The sequence below is a fragment of the Pseudorca crassidens genome, chromosome 20, assembly GCF_039906515.1.
Source record: "Pseudorca crassidens isolate mPseCra1 chromosome 20, mPseCra1.hap1, whole genome shotgun sequence".
NCBI lineage: Eukaryota > Metazoa > Chordata > Mammalia > Artiodactyla > Delphinidae > Pseudorca > Pseudorca crassidens.
In genome coordinates, this window is record NC_090315.1 from 49001343 (window position 1) to 49021361 (window position 20019).

At 47.5% G+C, this 20019-nt stretch overlaps 1 protein-coding gene across 1 annotated transcript in view; it reads left to right on the forward strand.

Moving 5' to 3' along the window:
- The window catches only part of HYDIN (HYDIN axonemal central pair apparatus protein), a 433808-nt gene that overhangs the window by 396682 nt on the left and 17107 nt on the right, over positions 1-20019 (forward strand). Inside the window, exons 70-83 of the mRNA XM_067720656.1 lie at positions 593-800; positions 1971-2183; positions 2642-2780; positions 3828-3993; positions 6497-6644; positions 7075-7282; positions 7755-7976; positions 8423-8592; positions 10444-10642; positions 12398-12556; positions 15189-15466; positions 16214-16433; positions 18424-18636; positions 19495-19658. Of these exons, the coding sequence (XP_067576757.1) occupies positions 593-800; positions 1971-2183; positions 2642-2780; positions 3828-3993; positions 6497-6644; positions 7075-7282; positions 7755-7976; positions 8423-8592; positions 10444-10642; positions 12398-12556; positions 15189-15466; positions 16214-16433; positions 18424-18636; positions 19495-19658 (2707 nt within the window). The remainder of the gene's footprint in view (positions 1-592; positions 801-1970; positions 2184-2641; positions 2781-3827; positions 3994-6496; positions 6645-7074; positions 7283-7754; positions 7977-8422; positions 8593-10443; positions 10643-12397; positions 12557-15188; positions 15467-16213; positions 16434-18423; positions 18637-19494; positions 19659-20019) is intronic.

The window sequence follows — 20019 nt, forward strand, 5'->3', positions numbered from 1 at the left end:
GAAACTCAAGAGCTGAGATCTGCCTTCCTGGGGCCCACACAGATCCCTAGGAATCTTTTCTTTTAGATCTTAACCTTCTGGAAGATTACAGACTCTTGGAGAAACTGATGAAAGCTATGAACTGTCTCCCCAGGAAAATACACACCCATGCCCAATTTGCACTTTAAAAAGAGCCCAACACTTAGTGGGCAATTATCCATTAATTCTCTTTCAACTTGGAGTTTCCCAGACCTTCCTAATGAGCCCTTTTCCATGGGCCCCCAGATTATGAACCCCTACTTTAAAGCAATGATTCTCCAAAGATTATGTTCACAGCCCATTATTCTTGAGGCACGTGACCCACAGACATCTACTTGACCCACCCCCTTGAGCCAAAAGAAAACAAACATGAAAACTTGATGTAATTAATGGAAGTGTTTTTCATGAGTCTCATGTGAGAGATGGGAGCCCATTCTTTGGGCCCTGGGGCCCAAAGTATACCTGCTAGCAGAGGTGAGCCCACAGAGGGTGCCTAGGGCCTGTGAGTGGGCTGCCCTACACCTGCCCTCCCACGGCAGGTGCAGAATATCACTGGCGCTCTATCTGCCCCCAGGTTTCTCCCAAAATGACCAGCTTAGCCAGGGCACGCTGCACACGGGCAGCACCCTGGACAGTGCCATGGACCACTGGAACGAAGCTTCCCTGCCACCCTTCTCTGTGGAGCCCGTCTCAGGCATGGTGCCCGTGGGGAAGACCCAGAAGCTCAAAGTGAAATTCTCCCCAATGGAGGTTGGAGACTTCGAGAGCAATCTTCTCTGCCAGTAAGGAGATGATCTCCCAGCACAAAGCACTGCAGCTCCTAGCGCCTCTTCTGTCCCACCACTCCCACCATTCTTTCCAGCCCCAGACCCCTCCTCAGCCCCACATTGCCACATTTCCCTTTGGAGGACAAGGAGAATCCATTCTTTTGTATAGCTCATCAACCCTCTGTAGACCCTGCCTCCCGCCCACCTCCCCTTCCCGGCCACGTACAGGATTTCACTGGGCAACAGGATGGTGGGCAGCCAGCTGGGTTCCAGTCCTGGGGCAAGCATGAACTTGGGAAAGCTTTCTTGTACCTTTTCTGAGACTCAGTTTCCTCCTATGTAAAATGCAAATGACAATACCCACCTGGTAGAGTTGTGAAGACTAAATGAGCTAATTCAAGTGAAGAGCTTTGAACAGTGCCTGGCACGCAATAAGTACAATAAACATTAGGTGGTGGTGGCGATGGAGGAGGTGGACCTGGTACATAGTAAGCGAGGGACAGATGGGGCCCAGGTCCAGTTAGAGGAGAGTCAATCCAGTAACATCTGGCATTGAAAGTCCCTGATGTGGTACCCACTCCCCGGCCAGCTCCATGGAGAACACCTACCTTAGAGGAAGTCTGTGATCCATGGCATAGGGTGGCAGAGACCTATGTGAACAATAAGACCTATAGAAACCCTGCAATCACACTGCAGGGACCTTTCCCACACCTGGGCCACCTAAGCTTGGTGCTGGGGCTTGAGGTCTGCTCACATCTAGTGTGCTTTCTCCAAGGAGCTCAGGGTAGTTTTGTAAGGATGTCTGAGTCCTTTTTTGTATCCCACTAGATGCCTATGAAAGAGCCCAGGGGGAAAAACTCTGTGCTGACCTTACAGCAGGGAGGTTTTCTCACCATTGGCAAAGGAAGTAACTTGAGGCCATAGTAAGGTACACAGAAGGAACCAGAATTCAGGCCTCTCATACTCAGCCCATTCATGCATCCATCCACTCCACAATTAATTAGTGACCACCTACTATGTACCATGTACTGTTCAAGGCACTGAGGTTATATTGCTGACCAAGACAGACCCAGCCTCTGCTCTCATGGAGTTCACATTCTGATGGGTGTCATATTCATTTACAACCACGAAAGCAAAAATCGATTAAAAAGTTAAAAATAGATCAAAATAACCTTATCCCCTCAGGATTCCTAACCTGCCACCTGGAGAGCAAGGCCCAGTCCTGTCAGCAAAAGGGCGGAGCTCCCTGCCCTTCTGCCATTTTGACCTGAAAGACTCAGACTACATCAGCGGTCATCGGCGCAACCCAGATCTCCCAGGGCCTCGTGGTGGGGCTCTGGATCCAAACACCCGGGTGATTGAGTTCACCAGCGTGGGCATAGGAGAGAAGTATCTCCGGTGAGTCATTTAGGTTTGCACTAGTTGAGTTCATATCCGTCAGTCCTTCTAAAAACTCAGAGTAGCAAGCTACACTGACACGTAGAAGCACGCTTGCTGTCCTGGGGTCTGACTTCAGAGAACTGCCTCCGTGAGGAAGCTGTCTTCTGTCTCCCTGGTTTTGACACTCTGGAAAACTTGGAAGACATAAAAATAGGATCCCTGACCACTGCCTTGACCACAGAGGATCACTGGAACAGAAGAGCCCTTGGTGTCATTATTATTCCAAAGTCCAGAACTCTAGCCACACTTGGGATCCCCAAGTGAGATGCAGTTTTTGTTTCTGCAGCAACAAAGTGCTCAGAACAGTTCTGATTCCCACATAAAGGAAGTGTGCTAGGGAACAGTCTAGAAAAGTTTCTCTTAATCCTCAAGCCCCTCTCTCACTCTCTGCTATCGATTCTTCCCCCCTCGGCCAGGACTTTTACAATACTGAACCCGACCAATAGCACCTACTCCTTCTGCTGGGTCTCTGAAGAAACTGAAAGTCTCCAGAACCCTCCAGCCTTCACATGCCTTACAGAAAAGGGCCTCATCCTCCCTGAAAAGAAAGCTGAGGTGTGTATGAATGGGGACCGCTTGACCCAGGACTTTATTAATTCTATGCCCCTCTGCATAGCAGGTCTGCGGTAGAGCATGGGTAGAGTTAGGGAGAACAGCCTAAGGGTGTGTCCATCAACAAGTGTTTCTTGAGTGGCTACTCTATGTGTTAGGCAGTCCTCATGGACAAGACAAACCCGAGCTCTCTTGGTTGGCCATGGAGAAACAGAAGTTTTAAAAATTGAGATTATTAAAGCAAGGAAAGGAGAGTTGGACACCAATGCCTGGAGACTCTACTAGGACTCATACAAGAATAAGAAGTAAAGAGTTATTTTTGTCCAAGGGACTGACAGCAATGAAAGGACACAGATATATTTTTACTTGGTCAGGCCAAAGGGCAAAACAGAAAAGTGGAGTCATGTTCCATGGTTTAGTCCTAATGTCCACACAGTGATTTGGAGCAGAGGGACAGACTTAAAGAAATATGAACTTGCTGGCCAAAACAGATCTGTGGACTCTATATCCTGTAAATTCCACAGAGAATCTTGGAGGCAGAAATAAATCCATGAAACAGAAATTCCGAATTCAGTTGCCTTCAGGAAGACCATACAAATGAATGACGCAGGCCAAGGGGACAGTGATAGGGAATGATGGGCACCAGGGCTGGCTGGCCACAGTGCTTCTCTGGAAGGTCACCATACAGAGCAGTGGGCTCAGCATTGCTGGTTCTCCCAGACTTTTCAGGAAAAGCCCAAATTACAAGCTTCCACCTTGAATCTTTCCATTTTTACATGCCATCCAGAGACATGGCATGAAATATGGTAGCCTAGCCAGCAGAGCCTGTGAGTGGGGTAGACCCCCTGAGAAATACTTGGTGGGCTGGGCAAACAGAGATTGATGTTGCTGTTACAGCTAAACTTACGTGCCCTTACAAAGAGGGTAGAAAGGAAGTGATGACCTGGTAGTGTCCACCCGCATAACCCCAGGGCTGGCAAGCCTCTAAGGGCACATGGAGTAAACACACAGAAGTGCCTCTAACTGCTCTGCTCCAACCTGTCTTCTCAGATTATCTTCCAGTTCACACCTTTCCATCTGGACATCTCGGAAGCATTCTGGACTTTCTTAATCCCCGAACACAACATCACAGTCCCTTTCCTGCTGGTAGGCAAAGCCACTGACCCTCTCATCAATCTGGACCAGTCACATCTCAACTTCAGTTGTCTCCTCATTGGTAAGGCTGCCCTGTTGGTTTATATTTAGAATTGGCATGACCTGTGGGGAAGGGGCGTAGGACCAACCCAGCAATGCGCTGCAGGAGCAGACATGGGCAGGGAGCTCTTCCTGGTGCCTTCCAGAAGCATGTCAGAGGGCCTCTATCACTATTCACAGGGCCACAAAATATTCAACCTCTCAATCTAATTTCCATCAAGTGTCTTCTAAACCCACACACCAATAACCTAAGGAAATTTAGGAGGCTTGCTACAGAGCCTACTTGGAAGATTCCTTTGGGGCCTGGACTGACTATGTTTATTTCCAGATCCCCACGTCAGCCCCATCCTGCTTGCATGTGCCCCCAGATTATGGCTGTATCTGTTTGCTTCTTGTTCTGTGCCAAAGTGATCACATTTCTCTGCCACCTTTTCACACTTTTATCCAGCTCAACAAATATTACCGAGCCCCTTGTGTGAGCCAGGCACTCTTCTGTGAGCTGGGAATGCGATGGACAAAGCCCAAGTCCCGACTCTCATGATGGTTACATTCTAGTAGCAGGAAGCAGACTACCAAAACATGACAAAGCAAAATGTATAGCATGTCAGATGTTGATAAGTGTTCCAGAGAAGAATAAAGCAGGGTAGGGGAATAAGGAATGCTAGTGGGCAGTGGGAAGGTGACATTTGAGATGAGACTTGAAGGACATAAAGGAAGTGATTGGCAAGTCCCTTATAACACTGTGAATCTATCACATGGATGTGATGTTTTGTGTGTGTGTGTGTGTGTGTGTGTGTGTGTAAAATACAACTAAAGTCAGAGGATTTTTTAGTAATTCATTAGATTTTATTATTTATAAAAGTAATATTCTTTATACATCAATCAATATGGTGTTGTATAAGGAAAAATGTAATAATCATTCCCCCCCATTCTATCTCATCCTTTCCTTTCTGTCAAAGGAAGCCAGTGTTAACAATGTGATGTGTATTACTTCCATACATTTCTTATACTGATACATATAAACAGATAGGAGGAGATTGTGGCATTTAGTAAGGTTTTGAACAAATAAATGAGCAAGGTAGCATAAGAATAATAAGACAAACAGGGTTTAATCTAGGAATGCAATGATGGTGCATTTCAATATAATTGTTACATCAACAGATTAAAGAAGAACCAGGTGATCATACTGATATATACTGAAAAGTCATTTCTAAAATTCAGCAGACATTCTCAACAAAAACTCTAATAGTAAAATAGGAATAGAGGGAAAAACGTGAATAAAGAAGATTAACCAAAATCAAGGGGCAGATATTATCTGGTAATAAACTACTAAAGTCACTTCAATTAAAGTCAGGAATTAGGCAAGGATGTTCATTATCACTGTCATTATTGAACACTTTCTTAGTGATTTTAGCAAATACAATAGAACAAGAAAATTAAATAATTGACAAACATTGGGGAAAAAAGAGGCAAAATTATCTCATTATGCTGTTGCTGATGACTTCATACATAGATAACCTCAAGAGACTCTAGAGAAAAGCAAAACAAACTACTAGAATCAACAAGATAATGTAGGAATGACTGGATGCAAGACGTGTGCAAAAATCAATGGTTTCTCTTTCTTTTAGCAGTAAGCACCTAGAAACAAACAAAAAATTCCATTCATAAGACCTATATGATAGCTAAGGATAAATGTAACGAGAAAAGCACAGGACCTATGTGAATAAAACTATAAAATCTTATTAAAATGCCCCCAAACAAGATCTGAACATTTGTCAATTCTCCCAAAATTAAATGCAAATTTAACCGAGTTTCAATTAAAATCCCAACTAGGGTTGTCAGATAAAATACAAGATGCACAGTTAAATCTGAATTTCAGATAACAATGAATAGTAGTTCAGAATGCCAAGCAATATGCAATATTTGGGACATACTTATACTAAAAAATTATTTGCTAAATCTGGCAACCTTAGTTCCAAAATGATTGGGGTGAGGGAAGAGTTGGAAAAAATGATTCTGAAGTTCATGTGGAAAAATAAATGCTCTACAATAGTCAAGGAAAGTAAGAAAAAGCAAAACAGTGATAGGAGATGTATTAGTCAGGGCCCTGTCAGCATGCTGGTGACATACCCAAAGCCTAATTCGAAAGAGTCCGATGCAGGGGTTGTTTACAGAGATATGGGCAGGGCTGAGGGGCCTACCAGCCCCCATTAACAAAAGCAGGAAGGCATCGGGTCTGAAGGAACAAGGAGGATCCCAGGAGAGCTGTGACCCAGGCAGAGCAGCCACCTAAGAGGAACAGGCAGTTGATGGGGTAAAGTTCTAGAAGGAAGAGGTAGAGTCCCTTTGGGAGGAAGGATCCTTGTAGAGCAAAAAGAAGGAAGAGAGGAGGCCAAAGGCCGAGGAGCTGGGAAGAGGAAGGGAAAGAAGCTGCGGAGCCTCTTCTACGAAGGCTTCCTCGTGCCTCCTGAGGTGGGCCAGGAGCAGGCACGAGGCCTCCCTGAGGGCAGTGTTTCCCCCTCCAGGCAGAGAGGCCAGGGAGACCGTGAAGATCATCAACAAGGAGGAGCAGAGGTTCCATTTTGCCTTCCAGGACACCTCCCGATATTCTGAAGGTTTCAGCAGCAGCCTGGTCGTGTGTCCCATGGAAGGCTGGGTCCCACCGCTGTCCAGGTAAACAGAAAGGAAGGCCCCCAGGACTGCACTCGCCCAACATGGCAGGGTCCCAGGCCCACCAGCCAGGAGAATCGGTTTCCCTTCGAGTGCCCCGTCCCTGAAGTCTCTCCCCACTCTAAAATTTAGATATTACAATTCCATCTCTGTCCTACTTATTCCCTGTTGTCAATTTTCCTAGTGAATTGTAGAGCATTGAGAACTTTAAGCTCTTGTTCTCAGTATTTTCTTATGTTTATATTCTTCTCCTTGCTATCCACTGTGTTTGCAAATCCATAAAGCAGTGGCCTGCCGTGCCTGGCAAATCTTCAAAATTCATCGTGATTTGGAGTTAGGATGCCTTTTCCTCCTAGTGTATAATAGTTTAGTATTCAGCCTTCTTTAACAGGTTGGTCTAGTCATCTAATCTGCTGTCTTCGTCCCCAACCAGGTTCCCAATTGATATTTTCTTCACACCGAAGCAGGAAGGAGAAGTGAACTTCAATTTGATCTGCAATGTGGAAAAGAAAGCCCACCCTCTGACCTTAAATGTCAAGGCTCAGGGCTACTCTGTGAATGTAGAGGTCAAGTGCAAGGACAAGACTGGCACCGTCACTCTCTTGACTCCCAAGCAGACCACGACTCTCAACTTCTATGAGGTAAAGATGAGAGAGGGCCTCGCTCTCTCTGTTTCCACACTGGCTGGGAAAAGCAGTACAAGTGAATAGTCGCTGAATCTCTGTTTCAAATGCCGGGGAGACCAGGAGAACAGAAACAGGCCAGGAGCAGCTCCACCCCCAGAATGTGTATGGTTCTGATGTGAAAGCTTATTTTACTTTCCAGAGGGTGGAGAGATGGGAGAGAAGGGGGAAATGCTTGTCTTAAACCTACAGAAGGATGTTTTGCTACCAAGTGAGATCTAGGAATTAAATTGTCATCTCACTCTTCTCACCTAGTAGCTCTTGCTGGGCTCTCTGACTACTCTCTGAGCTAATGAAACTCAACTCGCGAAAATCATCTGCCTTCACTATTTCCCACAGGGTGTTTTCCCCCAACGTGTTGCGTATCCTGACCCCACAGAAGGGAACCATGGTTTGCATTCACTCAACATTCAACTCTGTTCTCTCTCAGGTGGCGTTGAATGAATGTGTCCAGTGTGAATTCAGCTTCATCAACACCGGCAAGTTCAACTTCAGCTTCCAGGCAGAGCTATCCGGCCCCAAGTCCCTGCTGCAGTACTTGGAATTTTCACCCATGGATGGCAGTGTGGATGTGGGGCAGAGTGCACAGGCCTCCCTGTCTTTCCAGCCATTTAAGAAATGTGTCTTGAAGGGCCTGGAACTCAAAATCAAGGTGAGACCATTTAACATTGTCCAACACTGAACACATTCACAGCATTCTGTCTTGAGAACTATGTCTGATGGCCACCCTTAGCTGCAAGGAAGGATGGGAAGTCAAGCATGTTTCCCAGGCACATTGGCAGCCAGAGTCCTGCTAATGAGGAGGCCCTGGGAGGCAGCTGTTGGGTAAGGACTGGCAGTCTCTGCACACCCCTCCGCCTTCAAGCTGAATCATCGCTGCAGGAGCAAAGCAAGAGCCAATGTCGGGCCCAGGTGCAGAGTAGTCCACCTTGCTTTCCTTAAATAAACATGTAAACTGTTTATCAGAATCTCTGCAGATGGAGCCCTGAGACCTGAATTTTTTTTAAGCACTCGACTGTTCCCCTCCTTCACCTGAGGGCGTAAGGGCCCTTTCCTCTCACTTGTAATCACACTCCACCTGCCATTCCCTTCCCACAGATCAGCCACGGTCCAACATTTTTGTGCAGCATCTCGGGCTGTGCCGTGAGCCCAGCCATCCATTTCTCCTTCACCAGCTACAACTTTGGGACCTGCTTCATCTACCAAGCTGGGATGCCCCCATACAAACAAATCCTAGTTGTCTCCAGCAAGGAAGAGACGTCTATGAGGTAAGCAGACTTCCCAGAGCTTCCAGATGATTCTGCCACTCCTGTGGGTCCTACAGCCTCCACACAGGTGGGGTCCTGCCAGGACAGAAAAGGAAGGATTCTGGGAAAGCCTCAGACACAGGTGGGCGTGAATCCTGAGTCTCCTTTCCCCGCCGCTAACACTCATACTTGGATAGCCATGAGCTACTCTGCTAAAAAAAAATCCTCTTCTGGAAATGAGGAGGGCAATGCCAAGTGACCTGACAAGAGGTTCGATGGCTTCCATTTATTTTCCGCATGTAATAGATGTGGGAACTGAGGTTTGGAGAGTTAAAAAGTTAATTTCTCAGGCAAGTGACCTTGCAGTAAATGGCAGATCTAAACTGAGATCTAAACTGATTCAAATCCAGCCTCTCTGTGCCATCCCTGTGTAGAATGTTCCAGTCCAGGTTTCTGGGCCCTATTCCAGACCTAAGAAAACAAAACTGGCCCAGAGACCTATGTTTATTCAAAGTTCTCCAGGTTAGTACTCTGCAAGTGAACTTTCTTCAGTGTCAGAAATGTTGTATGTCTGCAATGTCCAGTGCGGTAGCCTACAGCTGCACGTGACTGTGGGGCACTTGAAATGTGGCTAGTGCCACTGCAGAACAGAACTTCATTTTATTTTATTTTAATTAATTTTAACTTTAAGAGCCACGTGTGTCTAGTGGCTACCATATCACATAGCACAGGTCTAGGTTCAGATCCCAGCACTTCCCTAGCTATGTGACCTTGGGCAAAATTTTTAAACTCTCTGTGCCTCTGTCTCCTTGCCTGAAGTGGGGGATAGTCGTACCTCCCCACAGGGCTATTAAAAGGATTAAATTAGTTCCTTTAGAGAGAGTACTTAGAACAGTGCCCGGAACATAGGAAATGCTCAGTTTTTTTTATCTGCTGCTACTGTTGTGGCGGTGATGGTGGTGATGGTGCTGGTGATGATGATTCTCCTGAATGTTAAATTACAAGAGTGTCATGTACTTTTAAATACTAATTTAAAATCTTATCTACCTACACTCCTCCTTGCCTGATTTAATCTGAGTCTTGCTTTGCTTAAGGCGTGGCGCTCTATTTTATTGCCTCAGCCAGAGTCCTTCTCTAAATACCCGGAAGGCAGATGAGGAGGGGCTGTAATGGAGGTCTACGTGCTTCCTGCCCACACATGAAGGGGGGTGGACATGATCTTTGAAGGTCCCTTCTAGTTGAGCAATTAGCAATAATAATAAGAGCTCACCTTTATGGAATGTTTCCTCTGTACCCTGTCTAGTGACTGATTTGGTCACTTTATCTCATTTAATCCTCACAACAATTTTATGAGGTAGCCATCACTACCCGCATTTTACAGAGGAGGAAACAGAGACCCAGATGGGCTGAGTAAACGGTTCTCAGGTCACATGGCTAGTTAGGGATAGAACCCGGATCCACACTCCTGTCCGTCTGACTCTGGACACATACTCCTCCCCACTGTGCTTTACCACCCAGTTACTTCAGGAAGCCCCCCCTTCTTATGAAAGGGTACAAAACCATGAGCTGCCTTATCAAGGAAGAGAGGATAAAGAAAGTGAAAAGAGCACTGGGCAAAAGGTCATGAGACTGCATTTGAGGCCTGGCTCTGCCAGGATCTCTGGATGTGATCTGGGGGAAGTAACTCGACAGTGCCCGGGAGACCACGGGCTGGATCACTGCTGAAGTCCCTTCCAGCCCTTACATTTGGACTCCAGGAAAACTGGGCAGGACATCAAGCAGTGGATCCAGCTCAGAGAAACAAGGGACAAAATCTCCACCACTGGGTCAGGCATCCGAGAGCTTACACACCTTCCCCCTGATCTTCTCCAGCTTAGAGTGTTTGTACACCAACACCAGCCACCTCGAGGTGAACTTCCGAGTTGATGTGGTGAAGCCAGGAAAGACACTGGAGATTCCCATCATCTTTTATCCTCGAGAAAGTATCAATTATCGAGAACTCATCCCCTTTGAAATCAATGGGCTCTCACAACAAGTAGTTGAAATCAAAGGGAAAGGCACTGAAATGAAGGTAAGAGCCAGTTGGGGAGATCCTCGGGCTGGGCGCCCCTCCTTCTTGCCCTTCTTTGCCCACCTGAGCCCACCTTCCACCCCCTCCAAGTCTCCTGCCCCCAAGCTGCTCTGTCAGGGGGTCAACCAGTCCCACCCAGGGGTGAATCGTCAGATCAGACCCAAGTGAATCACATAGATCTCGTTCAATACCAAACTTTACTGTATCAAAGGATACAAGTAATCACAGGAGGTCACTGGAGAAACACTCTTTTTCTTGGAGAAGTTTGAGACTATCAGATGCAGCATCCCGAGCATGTCCTCTTCGTCCCACATTAGGGCGTGTAGTGTTTTCAGGTTACGAGGTAAGACTTGTTTTAAGCTCTGTATGCAGACAAACCTTTCAGTCATGGGACATTTTTCCTTAACACCACACAGACTGACATTCTCCAGCCAGCCACAACTCCCAGGATCCTGTTTGACTGAGGGCCTTCCTTCTAACCAGGTGCTCCTACTAGGAAGGGACTGGTCCTGTCCTGCTGCTAATCCCTTTCTTCCCAGTGTCTGGTTAACATTTAAAGTGTCTGTCTGGTAGGAGTATTTGCGTTTCATAGGGAGTTTTGGAAAACTGAAGACCTTCCAAGATCCTCGGCAATGCATGGGACATTTCAGCAGCCAAGAGAAAACGGGAGGGGTGTATTCCGGCAGCCGGAGAGCAACAGGACCAGGCCACCTGGTGTGTCTGCACCCGCGCCAGTGATGGGGTCTCTTCTGATGTCATTGATTCATTCGAGTGTTCATTCTTTCATCACTCATTCAGCACCCATTGTGTCAGGTGCTTTGCAGAAATCCTGCAGAGGAGGCTTAAGCGTGTTCTCTCACCTCCAGGAGTTCACAGGGTGGGGCTGGAGACCCTTGCCTTTGTACACAAAATGGAAACATATGGGCAGGATAGAAAGAGCGTGTAGGGGAGGGGTGCAGTTTAGTGACTGGTCAAATGACAGTGACCAGTGGGTGCTATTCGTGTGGGTCACGTCATCCTGGAGGACAAGGCCCAGCCTGACCTTGGCCTGATCCAGGTCAGCATTTTGATCAGTACTTCAGATGAGGACTTTGAAATGTACGTGCTTCTCCCACCTCCGCTGCCACCATCACCTCTCACTCCTAAAGGCTCTCTCTCCTGCCCTCTTCCAGTCCATCTCCACAGAGGAGTGAGCCAGGGCACCCTCCCAAGACACACACTTGATGGGGCTGCTCCAGGCTGCACTGGCTTCCCACTTCTCCCAGAAGAAAGCCTGACCCCTCTGCGAACTGTCTTCCCGTGTCTCCCTCTCGCTCCCAGCCACGGGCTGGGAGTCCAGTCCACTCCCTCCAGCTCAGGGCCTCGCCACAGCTTGTCTCCTCCCTCGGGATCCAGCCCCACACCCCCCTGACGCAAACCCACAGGATCCCACCCTTCCTTTAGCTCTCAGTAGGAACATGCCTTCCTCAGGGAAGCCTCCCTCACCCCCAGGCTGCCTCAGCCCCTTGTACCCTGAGCTTTTCCTTCCTAACATCTCTGAACCCAGCCGTAATTATGTGATTGTGCAACAAGTTGTTTAGTGGGCATTTTAAGCACATAAATGTTTGTTGAGTGGGCGAATGCCCATCCAATGTGAAGAATGAGGGACACAGAAAGAGAAGGAAGCAGCCTTGCCTCACCAGGGTACCCATATCGTATTTCTTTTTCTCATTAACTGATGAACCCTCCTTCCCTGCGCTCTTTCTTGTCCCACAGATTTTAGTCCTCAATCCAGCCAATAGGACTGTGAAGTTAGGAGCTGTCCTGCCTGGACAGGTGGCGAAGAAAACGATTTCCATCATGAACGACAGCCAAGCCCAGCTCACATTTGACCTGTCAGCCCTGTTCTCGATTCCAGAACTCCAGGACCCCAAGGTTGGTGCTCGGGCCCCTAGTGGCATCTTCATGCCCCATCCCTCCCCCCACCCCCTGCCCCGATGACAGGGATGGCCACAGTAGCAACACTGACACCTCACGGTTCTTGTGCACCTTCAGTGTGCCGGGCAGTTCTGAGAGCTCTCCCTGTGCTGCCTCTGGTCACCTTCACAGAAACAGTGTAGGGTGGTGCTTCTATGATTCTCATTTTACATGTAAGGAAACCAAGGCTTGGAGAGGCTGCATGCCTCTAGAGGGCAACAGTGATGTAGAAAGAGAAGTGCCCTTGCTGGATTCAGAAGATCTGGGCTCTAATGAATATACATATATCATCACAGCAGAAAATTTGAAAAATACGGAAAATCACAAAGCAGAACATTTCGCCTATAATCTCATACCCAGAAATAATCACTTAACATTTTGGTACCTATCTTTCCCCTGTTTTTCCTACACATTTTTAAAATAAAATATTAACATTCAGATTGTTTTGAAACCTGCTTTTCCCAAATTGAAATAGCTCCTAAACATTCAATGTCATTTGTGCCTCTATACCTCCATTATGCAGATGGACCAATCCTCTGTTTCTGCTCATCTCAGGTGTTCCTGATTTTTTATTTTTATAAGCAGCATTGTAATATCCATGTAAACAAAACTTTGTGTGAATCCATGACCTTCTGCTTAATACATACTCCTAGGAGTGGGCTCCTTGGACCAAAAGGAAGAGTATGTTTCGATATACGTCACTCATCTGCCCCCGAAAGCTTGTCCCTCCTTCCACTTCAGTCCGCTGTGTGAAAGAAGCATGCTTGTTGCCGAATCCATGTCCTCGAGCTCCCTAAATCGAGAAGCTGCAGTCCTGGCCGCCGTCTACCCATCTCACAGTGTTTGCGTGGCCCTTTGAAGATGGACCAGGTGTATTTCATTTTGAGGATGGACTATATCCATTCCTTCATTCAGTTCATTCTTACATTTACTCAGTAAGTCAGTGCTACGTGCTGGAAATGCGTGGCTTAGTCAGCTCGGGCTGCCATAACAGAACACCACAGACTGGGTGGCTTAAACAACAGACATTTATTTTCTTGCAGTTCTGGAGGCTGGAAGTCTGACATCAGGGTGCCAACATAGTTTCTGGTGAGGACGCTCCTCCTGGCTTGCAGACGACCACCTTCTTGCTGTGTCCCCACATGTCAGAGAGACGGCAAGCTCCAGCTCTCCGGTGTCCCTTTTTATAAGGGCGCTAATCTCATCATTAGGGTCCCACTCTCTTGACCTCATTCTAAACCTAATTACCTCCCAAAGGCCCCATCTCCAAACACTACTCACATATGGACTTGGGAGGACACAATTCAGTCCATAGTAAGGTGGATATGACATAGACTTTGGTCTGGTGGAGTTCACAGTCTTTTGGGGTCACAGACACATGAACAGTCCCAGGAAAGCCTAGAAGCTGCAGAAGCAGGGTGCGATTCAGGACCAGGGCTGCTCAGAGGAGGGCCTCACAGTGGAGAGAGGTCTGAACTGCGTCTTACAGGATGAAGAGGTATCTCCCAGGCAGACAGGTTGAGGAAGAGTGTTTCTGGCAGGGAAGATTATATAGGCTCAAAGGGGTTGATGCTTTTGGAATCCTAGGTGTGATTCAATGTGGTAGGAGTGTTGTGGACCATCTGAGGATTGCAGGATACAGGAACACTGGCTGTGAGAGGCCAACCAAAGCAGGAGACCCAGTGGGCATCTCGTCCTTGGACCCCACATCACCCACTTTGCCATCCAGAGAAAGAGGGAAAACTTGCTGCTTCCCTTTCTTCATTAATCCAAAGTAAAGTCCTCATTCCAGTGGGTCAGGGCCCCTCACAGTTCGGCTGCACCAGTTCTGCCTCTTGAGGTGGTGAGACGAAAGCTGCCAGAATGGCCTGGACCGGCACTGTCACCCCGGGGGGTCACTTCCATCATTGTGTTTTGAGAAATCTCTAAGGTCACTTTCCTATTGTGATTCTCAGCCGTTATCTCACTCCCCCCGCCCCCCTCCCTGCCCGCCACAATCCACTTCCGGTGGTACGGAAGGGAGCTCAAGGATGAAAAGGGCTTGACTTCCTTCAAGCTGATTTTGATTTGATTTTTACCAGGACCAAGGGGAGAGAGCAGCCCCTTATATTCAAGTTCCAACAGCGGTTCTCAAACTTTAGAACACATGAGTCCTCAAATGCAGGTTCTAAGCTCTCCTAAGGAGACTGGTTCTCTTGGGCTGGGGCAGGACCCAAGAGTCTGCCTTTTAACCAGCACACTGGGAAATGTGATGCAGGGAGCCCAGGGAGCGCGCCTTGAAAACCACCGGAGCACTGAGTCTTTTGTACTTGCTCTTACTGTTTCCTCCACCAGAGAACAGGGGTTGGAAAGAGAATTAACACTGATTGAATGCCTGTTACGTGCCACACGTTTTGTACGGGTGGTCTGGGTCTTCACCGTAGAGTAAATCACAGAAAGTTTCAGTAACTCACCACAGGTGACACAGCTGGTGAGAGGGCAGAATGATATTACACCTGGCCTGATACGGTCCCAGCAGCGGGACCTCCCGAAACGGAGCCTCAGGAGCACCCCACCCTCAGCTGCTGAGGCTCGTTGTCATTTTATCCAGGTCATCACCTTGACACCATCCCGCAACATCACCCTGAAGCCCAAAGAGGTCCGGAAGCTGGAAGTCAACTTCGCCCCGAAGAAGCGTGTCCCTCCCTTCTCCGAAGAGGTGTTCATGGAGTGCATGGGGCTCCTGCGGCCCCTCTTCCTCCTCAGCGGCTGCTGCCAGGCCCTGGAGATCTCCCTGGACCAGAAACATCTTCCCTTCGGAACAGTCGTGTGTCAGACACAAGCCACGCGTCACGTCCTCATGTTGAACACAGGCGACGTGGGTGCGAGGTAGGAGAGCCCTCTGGGCCTGGATTCCCATTTAACTATCCCAGGACCCTCTAAAGTGGTTAAGATATTGTCCCCATTTCACAGATGAAGTTGAGGCTCAAAGTGGTTATATGACTTGCCAGCAGGGACCCACCCAGGCACTACTTGGGGAATGCTGCCATCGCCGTGCCCGCTGCGCACCACACACCTGCAGGGGGCACCCTTCACACCGACCTCAGTTGAACAGTGCCCTGAGGCTGTGGTATGGCAGCCTTGGCACTGGAAGCACTGGTCTGCACCATCCACCCTCTGTGTCCTACCTGGACCAAGTGCCAGACCACAGAGGGGGTGACCACACAGGGCCATCGGATCCCAGTGCCACCAAGAATAGGGGCAACTGTCATGTGAAGGGATCATCTCCACCCCCCTGGTCAGACCTGAGAGGCAGTGCAGGGAGCAGCTATGGCCACAGTCTCAGGAGGGTTCCAGTCCTGGCCCGACCACATCCTAGCTGTGTGACCTCGGGTACACGTGTAAGCGTGTTCACGCACATGCCCCTCAGTGTGCCACTTCCCACCCTGCTCAGCCCCAAGGGAGAGCCTGGAGATCCCACCCAGGAATGACCTGGCCTTTGTCCCACTGCCTCTGCTTTGCCCAGTAGTCTGAACCTCCCAGCTAAAAGCACAGGCAAAATCTCTTTTCTCAGCAGGATTGAGGACACCCCAAGGATATTAGTAAACTACTTTGTCTCCTTTTGTCTTGGAAAAGGTTTAAATGGGATGCCAGAAAATTTGAGCCTCATTTCTCCATCAGCCCGGAAGAGGGCTATATCACCGCAGGCATGGAGGTTTCTTTCGAAGTGACTTACCATCCTACTGAGGTGGGCAAGGAGACCCTCCGTAAAAACTTGCTCTGCTTCATCCAGGGTGGCAGTCCTCTGAGCCTAACCCTGTCTGGAGTCTGCGTGGGACCACCTTCGGTAAAAGAGGTCAGTAGGTGCTGCCCACAGATGGGCCAGTGGCCAGAGTGGGCCCAGCAAACCCCACAGGAGAACTCAGTCAGGCCTTCTAGAAACAAGTGGCCCTGTTCAAACAGTCCTTGGTGCCCACATCAAACATGTAGACCTGCTCCCTCCTACCATAGGGCCTTCGCACATGCTGTTCCCACCGCTGATATATTCATTTCCCCCTCTTCATCTAGTTAATTCCTATTTATTCTTCAGCTCTCAACTCAAGCATCTCATTCTCAGGGAAGGTTGTATTGACATCTTGGGCTAGATCAAATTCTGTGATAAGCTCTTTAAGTAAGGGGTGAACACCTTTCGCTTTCTCTATGGTTAAAAAGTGGGCTTGGGGGGCTTCCCTGGTGGCGCAGTGGTTGAGAGTCCACCTGCCGATGCAGGGGACATGGGTTCATGCCCCAGTCCGGGAGGATCCCACATGCTGCGGAGCAGCTGGGCCCGTGAGCCATGGCCGCTGAGCCTGTGTACCCGGAGCCTGTGCTCCGCAACGGGAGAGGCCACAACAGTAAGAGGCCCGCGTACAGAAAGAAAGAACGAAAGAAGGAAGGGAGGAAGGGAGGAAGGGAGGAAGGGAGGAAGGGAGGAAGGAAGAAAAAAATGGGCTTGGGTTAATCCTCTGCTAGCCCTGTTCCTGGAAACCTAACAGTGGAAACCTGATAGTTCCTGGCAACACTGCTTATGGTCATAGACACCTGATCTCCATCTCCTGTTGTTTCAACAATGTTATATAAATGGAATCATGCAGTATGCTATAAATGTGTATGTACAAGTCTTGGCAAGAATACATGCTTTCATTTCCTTGGGTAAGTATGTAATAGTGGAATGGCTGGGTCATAGGGTAGGTATATGTTTACCTTTTTAAGAACCTACCAAATTGTTTTCCGAAGTGGTTGTGTCATTTTTTACATTCCCATCAGCCACGTCTGACATTTCCACTTGTGCCGCATCCCTGCCAATACTTGATATGGTCAGTTTTTTTTAATTTTAGTCATTCTAACAGGTACGTGGTGATATCTCATTGTGGTTTTTAATTTGCATTTTCCTAACGACTAATGATGTTAAGCATCTTTTCAGGTACTTATTTGCCATCCATATATCTTCTTTGTTGAAGTGTCTGTTCAGATCTCCTATTTTTATTTGGGTTGTTTGTTTTCTTACTATTGAGTTTTGAGAGCTCTCTGTATATTCAGGACACAAGTTTTAAATTTAGATCCTCAGTCTGTTTAGAGTTCATTTTCATATGTAGTGTAAGACAGGAATCAAAATTCATTTTTTTTTTGTACATGGATATCCAGTTCCAGCAGCATTTATTTAATCGATTATCCTTTCTCCACCGAACTGCCTTTGTACTTTGGTCAGAAACCAATTGATAATATATGTGTGGGTCTCTTGCTAAACTCTGTTCTCGTCCCACTGGTGATCTCTTTAACTCTCTTCACACCACTGCGACATTGTCCACGTTGCTAAGCTCAATGGCTAGTTCTCATGGCTCATCTTACTTGACCTGTCGATAGCATTTGACACCTTGAACAAGCCCCTCCTCTTTCACGCACTTCCTTCATTACATGGCCTCCAGGGTACCACCCTCTCCTGGCTTTCCACCCACCTTATTAGCTGCCGCTTCTTGTCTCCTCTTCTGATTTTTCTTAACATTGGAACACGCCAGTCAGGAATTAGTCCTGAAATTCCTTCTTTTTTCCTAAATACACTTACTTCTTGATAATTTCATCCAGTTTCTTGGCCTGAAAAAAACATTGCTATACTGACAACACCCAAATATATATAGAGAGAGGTAGATATAGATAGATAGATAGATAGATATAGATAGATATCTATATATCTATAGATATAGATATAGATATATAGATATCTATATATATATATATGGCCTGAACCTTTCCTTGAACTCCAGATTTGTAAATTCCACTGCCTGCTTAAGGTGCCTGTTTTCTTCCAGGTGGTGAATTTCACCTGCCAGGTACGCTCCAAGCACACACAGACCATCATGCTTTCAAACCACACCAACCAAACCTGGAATCTGCACCCCATCTTCGAAGGCGAGCACTGGGAGGGGCCCGATTTCATCACCCTGGAGCCCCATCAGCAAAGCAAGCCCTATGAGATTACCTACCGGCCCCGCACCTTGAATGTGGAGAACCGCAAGCATCAGGTAGGTTGAGCCCCACCTCCCCCACTGTTTTCCTGGCATGGTTGGAGGGAGGAGTTGTGTGAGAGAGAATGTTAAAACAAGAGGGGACCCCACAAATGATATTGGATCCACGGGGAATCATGTCCAAAGCTTATCAAGTCCACAGCTTCCCTTTTCGTCCATGTATTTTCATGTTTAGGGGATTCTCTTGGAACCAGGGGCTCAGTTCTAAAATGGAGTCCTCAACTAAGCATCAGGCAATTGGTACTTAGTTTAAGTGCACAAATAGCATCATAGTGACTGTAATAAAAATGAAAAAAAAAAAGAAGCCACAGTCTTCCACCTCCCCTCCCCAAAAAGAGCTGTTTTCTTCCGTCTTCACTACCAGTCCTTATTCAAATACAGCCATAGCTACCATCACAGCATCCTCAGTTTTGCTTCCTGTTTACTTTTACTTTACATTATATCATGAGCATTTTTCTATTTAACTATGTAATCTTTGTGATAATCATTTTTAACGACTGACTAATATTTCATTGAATGACAGTTCCATAATTTATTTAACATCCCCCAGTTGTTGGATGTTTAAGTTATCTCTAAATTTTCATCAATATAAGTGGTTCTAATATACACATGTATGTATACATGTAACTTTTTCTGCTCTAGGGGTTTTTCTTCAGTAAGTTCCTTGGGATGGGATCCCTGGTTCAAATACACATGAACATTTTTATGACTCTTGGGAACATATCCCCAAGCTGCTTTCCAAAAGTGTTATGCTTATTTGCAGAGCCTCCACTAATCCTGTGCTACTGCCATGCCTGAGAGGTAGCTAATAAAGGACCCTCTGTGTCATTCTGACCACATTTCTTCTTCTCTTAGGGCACCCTCTTCTTCCCCCTCCCAGATGGGACCGGCTGGCTGTATGTACTGCATGGGACTCCCGAGCTCCCCAAAGCCGTGGCCAATATCTACCGTGAAGTGCCATGTAAGACGCCCTACACTGAGCTCCTGCCAATAACCAACTGGCTGAACAAGCCCCAGAGGTGAGGAAGTGGGGGAGACGGGGGGAGGACTCGCACCGTTGAGCCTAGCCCCTCCCCTGGTCAGGGCCCCTAGAGGACAGTGGGGGCTAAAGAGTCAAAGTTCTGTGCTGCGGCCAGGCATTGCTCAGCTGAGCCCCAGAGAGAGTCTCCTGTTCAGCGCTCTCTGTGAGCAGCTGATAACTTGAAAATCTCCTAGAGCAGAGCCTGGCACAAAATAAGTGCTCAGTAAATGTTAGCTGTCATTATTATTATCAAAACGATAATTGTGGTTGTTATTATTGAAAGCCCTGTCTTATCACCTAAGCCACTGGCCAGAGAAGGACGTCCCTTGGGTCTTGTACTTGCAGTGAGAGTGGAGGAG